Raw genomic sequence first — 7,929 nt, 5'->3', positions numbered from 1 at the left:
TTCGCATGAGGTGGCCAAAGTACTGGAGTTTCAGCTTTAGCATCATTCCTTCCAAAGAAATCCCAGGGCTGATCTCCTTCAGAATGGACTGGTTGGATCTCCTTGCAGTCCAAGGGACTCTCAAGAGTCTTCTCCAACACCACAGTTCAAAAGCATCAAAGTCAAATTAAAAAAACAACTACATATTGTAAAATAGAATTTAAACTTAAAATGAGACTCTCCTAAGAATATCTTTCTTTTTTTTTTTTTAAGAATATCTTTCTTAAGTCTAAAGATATATGCAATGGCTACGTGGTCATGGCAGCTTTATGGCCATAAAAACATCAAATACAATACACCCACATGTAGTGATGTTTTTTTTTTTTCCTGTCCTCAGGGAAAGCTAGAAACACTTATGAAGGCTTAATATTGGGCTGATTCAAGGGACCATCTACTTAAAATATTAATAAACATTAAGTGTAAAATATAATACATATAAAAAATGTATTGAAATCTTAAGTAAAAGGCTACTTCTAATATGCAGTGTACATTATTTTTGAACAAAAGAGCAAAGGAGGATTTAAAATTCATGCAATTTTAACAGCTGTGGTTCTCTCCACAAATAATTATTTTCATTAAGCTTGCGATGCTCAAACTTTCTATATATGTTAATAATTACATATATAGCATTATATATTGTACATTATTTTACCAGACAGAGTAAATGCATATTGCAATCTGAAAACAAATTTTGTTGGGTCTTAAAAAATGGAACTTTAAATATGTAGAGAGGAAAATATGTAAGCCTAAGAAAGCAAAAGAAAGTAGCAGTATGGTTTATACTATTGAATTATATTCCTTTATCACATGGCAATCACAGGTAAATGATCTTGATCAGATACCTTCTAGATATTCAAGTTATTATTCAAATAGTTGTCTCAACTGAATGCAGATTCCTCAATGTTTCATTATACTCAGGTTGGTAAGAATCATTTCTGTTTAAATAACGTAAAAGCTACAGTAGAAAAATAAAGCTAAAGTAGTAAAGTAAGGTTGATAAAGTTTTATGTAAAAATGTATGATGCTACATAAAATAAACACAACAGAATAAAACTTCATTTCGTTTTACTACTCTGTGAAAGGGAGACAAGCAATCATTGTAACTTGCTATAACTTGCTGCACTGATCTGATTTTCCTGTTTTAATTGAATGCCTGTAGGATATTATTAAGTAATTTCTTCTATTTATCATTCAAAACTAGACTGAGGAATACAGTACTTAATGGATATTTTATATACATACACTCTCCTATGTGATCAGGTACAATGATAAAGCTGAGTAAATCTTAATAAAGATACAACTAATGATATAAAATTTACCTTGAGTATTTTGGGGCAAAAAGGTGAATTAGTAACCAACAATGATTTTTGGAACTCATTTTGTTTTTGCACTGAGACAAAGCTATATAAAAATTGGTGAGCCACAATTTCAGTTGTCCATGACAACACAGTATACAACACATAGCAAAAATTATTTTATCTGAAATTTCTCTCATCTTCATCTCCCATTCTTTTTTCTCCTTGCCCCCACCCCATCTCTAGTCTTGTCAGACCTAACCTCTTGCGGATTAGTTTCAGAGTTCATATATTAAAAGAATATGGTATGGGAGAGATTTTAGAAAATACCATGAACACTCCCACCAAAATATTACAGCTGAAATTGCAGATACAAAAAGAATTCACTAAAAATAATTACTGTTTCCTGGGTGTGCATATAAGTCAGGCAATTGAGGTAAGCAGCTTACAAGCACTACCTGAGGTAATCCTCACCACAAGCCTTTAAGTATCCTTATTCTAAACATAGAAAGTCAGACCTTAGAAAAAATTAAATTTGGGACTGTAAATAGTAGAGCAAATAATCAAGCAATTTTATTCCCAAGTCTGGGTTCTTAAACATTAGGGTGTATTGTCTTCCTATATGATTCTAAGTAATTTTAACCAAGGTCCAAGGTTAGCTACCAGTCTTCTGATCCCTAACACAATCATCTTACATTATACTAGACTGGATATATTGTTTTAAGTGAATTGCATTTTCTGGTTCATCCTTTCCTGGTAAAAAGTAAGAACTTGGAAAAAAAAAAAAAAAGTAAGAACTTGGTAGCTACTAGCAATAACAAGTGCATTTGTGTTCTTCTGGTTAGGCCATTTCTTAGTTTTGAACACTGCAACAGTTACCTGCTTTTTATTTATCCTGAAGGAAACTTCTGCCTTAACAGAACCATGATTTTGCTTAGACAGCAACTGACCCCAGCCCTGTTGTTGTTGCTTAGTTTCTTAGTCTTGTCCAGCTCTTTTGCAACCACATGGACTGTAGCCAAACCAGGCCCTTCTTTCCCAGGACTTAATTCACCTCTCCTTCTGTGGAGTTTGACTCCTCAACTAAGGGACAAAGAGACTGAAAACTATTGCATACCTTCACAGTGGATTGTTCCTGCCAAGAAACCTCTGTGATATTTTAGTGTCTCCTCTCCTAAGCTGACTTAGTTTCTGTGAATCTCCAGTTGCTCTTTGACTGTTGTTGTTCAGTTCCTCCGTTGTGTCTGACTCTTTGCGACCCACAGACTGCAGCACACCAGGCTTCCCTGTTCTTCACTCTCTCTCAGAGTTAGCTCACACTCATGTCCACTGTGTCAGTGATGCCATCCAACCATCTCATCCTCTGTCGTCCCCTTCTCCTCCTGCCTTCACTCTTTCCCAGCATCAATGTCTTTTCTGATTAGTCAGCTCTTCACATCAGGTGGCCAAAGTATCGGAGGTTCAGCTTCAGCATCAGTCCCTCCAATGAATATTTAGGAATGTTTTCCTTTAGGATGGACAAGTTGATCTCCTTTAAGTCCAAGGGACTTTCAAGAGTCTTCTCCAACACCACAGTTCAAAAGCATCAATTTTTTGGTGCTCAGCCTTCTTTATGGTCTAACTGTCACAGCCATATATAACTACTGGAAATGCCATAGCCCTAGACAGACCTTTGTCGGAATGTCTGCTTTTTAATATGCTGTCTAGGTTTGTCATAGCTTTTCTTCTAAGGAGCAGGTGTCTCATAATTTCATGGCTGCAGTCACCATCTGCAGTGATTATGGAGCCCAAGAAAATAAAAGTCTCTCACTGTTTCCCCATCTATTTGCCATGGAGTGATGGAACTGGATACCATGATCTTAGTTTTTGGAATGTTGAGTTTTAAGCCAGTTTTCTCACTCTCTGCTTTCACCTTCATCAAGAGGCTCTTTAGTTCCTCTTTATTTTCTGCCAGAAGGGTGTGTCATCAGCATATCTGAGGTTATTGACATTTCTCTCTGCAATTTGATTCCAGCTTGTGATTCAGCATTTTGCCTAATGTACTCTGCATATAAGTTAAATAAGCAGGGTGACAATATACATCCTTGACATAATCCTTTCCCAATTTTGAACCAGTCTGTTGTTCCATGTCCAGTTCTAATTGTTGCATTTTGACTTTCTGAGATCTCAATATTCTTTCAGGAAATCCCCTTTAGTTTAAGTTAGCCAGGGTTATTCTATGTGTTTAATTAAAATAGTAACTAATAGAAGTAATAATCTAATATTCCTTTAATATTGGAAGGAAGTGTTAAAGAAAAAATACACAGGAGATGGAAAATGTTATTTCCTTTGAAAAGTCTAATAAAATCACTGTTTTCCCTACCCGAACATTTCTCAGTGTAATCAAACCCAGTTCATTTAGTTAATGCCTGAATGCAAACACTGTACTTAGCCTTAGCGAAATAATGATTTGTAAATAGCCTTTGTTCTGAGGTTTTTGAGTCTTCCCTAGACCCACACTGATCCTTGATTAAGAACCAAGAATGCTCATATATTAGGCAACTGCTTACCCAATGCCTACCACATTTTGTACATAATGTTCAGCACTGGGGATATAATAGAGAATAAGACATACAACGAGTCTCTTTTCATAAAGACTATATACTAATCTTAGGAAGCCTACTTTATTCCTTCTATATATATATATTTCAATTTCTACAGAAAGAATCTAATTTTTCTTCGGAATAGTTCTAGACTCAGAGGGGAAGTTACTTCTAGTTACACATTCATAATAACTGAATTAAATTAAAAACAGTATGGAAGTTTTATGGAGTTCAAGTACTTTACAAGTAAAATATTCTCAGTGTTTTCTCATATCAGTTAACGAAAGGACGATTTTTGGCCCGTTCTTCCTTGTTGGCACAAATAAATAATGCTGTTGTGCTGCCACACCTATTTTGGAAGTGGAGAGTCAAAATGGATATTTACCAAAATAAGTGATCTTCATAATCTGGAAGCAAAAAGAATGAGTTCTGTTCTGAACATTGCCCAGACATTGTTAGCATCAATCAAGTTGGATATCAGGTGGCCAACTATATTTAGGAGTTGGCCTGAATGAATGTACTAGATACTGGTTAAAGAGTCCAATTTTTCTTAGCTATAGATTCAGAATTTTGCTGTTAACAGACAATGTTAGTGACTCATCCAATAGAATCAGACTGAAAAGACTGTACCCTTATAAGCTTTACAGAAATGAAGATGGAAAATCCATAGCAAGAAATATTTATATGTTAAGATTACAAATAAGGTGAAAGCAAAATGAAAAAAGATCATCCCCCAAAAGTTATCATCAGACTCATCATTTATTTTGTGTATGAAACAATACTTAGGGTACTCCAATGCTATATGGGAAATATACAGCATTAAATAAAAATTACATGGTGAGAAGAATAATTACTGCTCAATTTTCTTCTAATATTTTTTTCATATCAAGAAGAAAGTTTCAGTTTGGTGGTTATATGCCTGTAACACCTCATGAACATTTTCTAGCTTTCTCTTTAATAAAAAGTGGGCCTGGATTTGCTGGGTTTTGTGAACCAATACTATGCAGCTCAAATAATGTTTCCACTGGTGATTTTCAAACATTTGATCATAAATTGCTTTACATTCTTAGAAATTATTTAAGACCCTGAATAGATTATAATTATGTGGATTATAAATATCAATTATTAATATATTAATTAAACCTAAGAAAATTTTAAATACCATTTGCTTTTTAAAATTATAATAAATCCACTACAGATTAACATAGCTTTTTGTGAAAAATATATTGTCAAAAAGAAAACCAACAAAGGTGAAAAAATGGCATAGATTTAGATTTTTTTCAAATCTTGTTAATGTCTGGCTTAAATAGATAGAATGAGATAGAAAATGAAAAGAGAGAAATTAGAAAAATAGAAAACTGCTAGATTTTCATATCTGCTTCAGCCTTCAATCATTTGCTATGCGTGGTCTATTTGAAGGATATGATGAACTTGGAAAATGGAGGTACATTTTAATAGCTTTTCAGATTCTGGTGTTTTTTTTTTTTTTTTTTGATAGAACACCAAAACTTAACAAGAGGTAGTTTCTTATGAGTTGGCTGCACTGTGGAATTTGAAACTATTATCACTGAACTTCTTGGGTCCTATAAACTTCTAGTGAAGTCGTTCAGTCATATCCGACTCTTTGCGACCCCATGGACTGTAGCCTATCAGGCTCCTCTGTCCATGGGATTTTCCAGGCATGAATATTGGAGTGGGTTGCCATTTCCTTCTCCAGGAGATCTTCCCAACTCAGGGATTGAACCTGGGTCTCCCACATTGTAGGCAGATGCTCTACCGTCTGAGCCACCAGGGAAGTCATAAACTTATAAGGGAATGTATTATTTTGAAAATAGTTTCAATATTGCAGATATCTGAACAGGTCTCAGAGATCCCTCCCACCCTCCAGGATTTCCTGTTGTGCTGTACTTTATCAGTTAGTTATTTAAGCCAAGGAATGTTGGCTTAAATAATGTTTTTCACTCACAAAATAATAAACAGATATGTTTAAAAGGAAACTTTGTTTAAGTAAATCCATTTAAAGAAATATATGAAGTGGTTGAGGGTAGGCAGTTATAGGAAAAAAAAAAAAAAAGTGAAATAATTTGGAGAACAAACCAGTGCATTCCCACACAACTACCTCTACTGCAGTCAAAAGGAGGCAACTACCTGGTGCTTCCTTAGCTCTTCTCTTGGCTGGCTTCTTCTAACAGTGAGTTCTTAGCTCTGCATTTCAGCTCTTCAGAGAGGTGGTCCCCAACTAAGAGGCTTTATTATGATTTTTCCAAATCGGTCTCATTACATAGTTGGAATGTTATAATACCATGATTCATGCCATAAAGTAACTTTACTTCTATAACAATAGAACGCATCAAGTGGAAGTTACTTACAACAATGTAAAATATCACTAATTGAACTATATAATTCCTTTTCTACTAGATAAGGCATTAAATGGAGTAGAAAAATAGGTGATAGTCATTTACTTATTCATAACCTGGTACTTAATCAAAAGGTTGATCACAGATTTGGACACAGACATCATGGAAAAAAAAAATTCAAACAAAGCAAATGATGGATTGTACAATCAGTGATGATTATTATATACTGTGGGATATCACTTTATTCTCCTAGGTCAGTTTTATCGTAGGTAAAGTGAAAGATGTCATTTAAGTGTCCATATTTGTAACAAATCTGAAATTTAAGTAATTCTGTAATCTAACATTCTATAGTAAGAATACGGATAAGGCAATGACAACCCACTCCAGTACTCTTGCTTGGGAAACCCCATGGATGGAGGAGCCTGGTAGGCTACAGTCCATGGAGTCGCGAAGAGTCGGACACGACTGAGCAACTTCACTTTCACTTTTCACTTTCCTGCATTGGAGAAGGAAATGGCAACCCACTCCAGTATGCTTGCCTGAAGAATCCCAGGGACGGGGGAGCCTGGTGGGCCGCCATCTATGGGGTCGCACAGTCGGACACGAGTGACATGACTTAGCAGCAGCAGCAGCAGTAAGAATAAGCTCAAAAAACTATTCATTTCTAACTTTAAGCTTCTGAATGACTTAGAATTATTTACAGATGAATTCATTTTAGAAAAGTTTTTTTGAAGATTAAAAAAAAGTAAATCTATCCATTTACTAATTCAAATTTTGTAAAGTTAAAATCATACATAGTGTTAAGATATTAAACATACTCTCCAACATTATAACGGGATCATATTTATGACATTTTTCTTCCTTTGCTGCATGGGTATCAGTTTTCCATCTTATCAAGAAATCGGTAACATTTCACACCATATTATTTCAGTTCAGTCGCTCAGTCGTGTCCGACTCTTTGCGACCCCATGGACTGCAGGCAGCCAGGCCTCCCTGTCCATCACCAACTCCCGGAGTTTTTACTCAAGCTCATGTCCATTATTTAGTGTCTTGCAAAATGAATGCTAGATGTTTCTAATGCGGACTCTAACAACGATTGAACCATACGCAGTTGTCAGTTTTCCAGGTTCAGAAAAGGTGGAAAGCAAGAAACTTCATAAGGTACAATCGATGGTGGCGAGTTAAAAGTCAACAGCAGGAAACTGCTGTTAAAAGAACTTCTTTAAATCATCCTTAAAGATCATTCTGCATTACTATCAATTTACTTAAATAAATACTGATATAGAGGTTCGGTGTTAACTTATAGTTTACACATGAAAAGGGAGGCAGCAGGGACTTGGCGTTCTGAACACTCCCAAAGGTACCACCGGCTTTCAAGACCGTCCTCGTTACAAGCTCACTCAGCAGGCACAGTGACTGAGGGGGTGGGAGGAGGTCGGCAGATAAGCGCGCTTCAGGCCTGCCGGGGAGGCTCGCGGAGGCTTCGCCTCACCTGACCGTCCTGACGACGAAGTACACCAGCACCGCGCCGCTCACCACCATTAGCACGGTCAGGGCCCGCTGGGTCATGGGCTTGTCGCCGGGGTCGGGGCTCACGGCCAGGACACCGCCCGCCGGGCCCCCGGCCCCCGCCTTCCCGCCGGGGTCGTCGGCGGC

The 7,929-nt window shown here is 36.6% G+C and overlaps 1 protein-coding gene across 1 annotated transcript in view; it reads right to left on the bottom strand.

Annotated features, from left to right (window-relative positions):
* FAM174A (family with sequence similarity 174, member A) overlaps nucleotides 1–7,929 on the bottom strand; it is a gene marked incomplete at its 5' end in the record, with an annotated part of 23,166 nt that extends 15,237 nt beyond the window's left edge. The window contains one exon of the mRNA XM_010832003.1: nucleotides 7,766–7,929. Coding sequence (XP_010830305.1) covers nucleotides 7,766–7,929 — 164 coding nt within the window. The remainder of the gene's footprint in view (nucleotides 1–7,765) is intronic.

Source organism: Bison bison, unplaced genomic scaffold (genome assembly GCF_000754665.1).
Source record: "Bison bison bison isolate TAMUID 2011002044 unplaced genomic scaffold, Bison_UMD1.0 scf7180017864533, whole genome shotgun sequence".
Classification (NCBI taxonomy): Eukaryota; Metazoa; Chordata; class Mammalia; order Artiodactyla; family Bovidae; genus Bison; species Bison bison.
The sequence above is the reverse complement of the archived record's forward strand: the minus strand, read 5'-3'. Positions and strand labels throughout refer to the sequence as shown.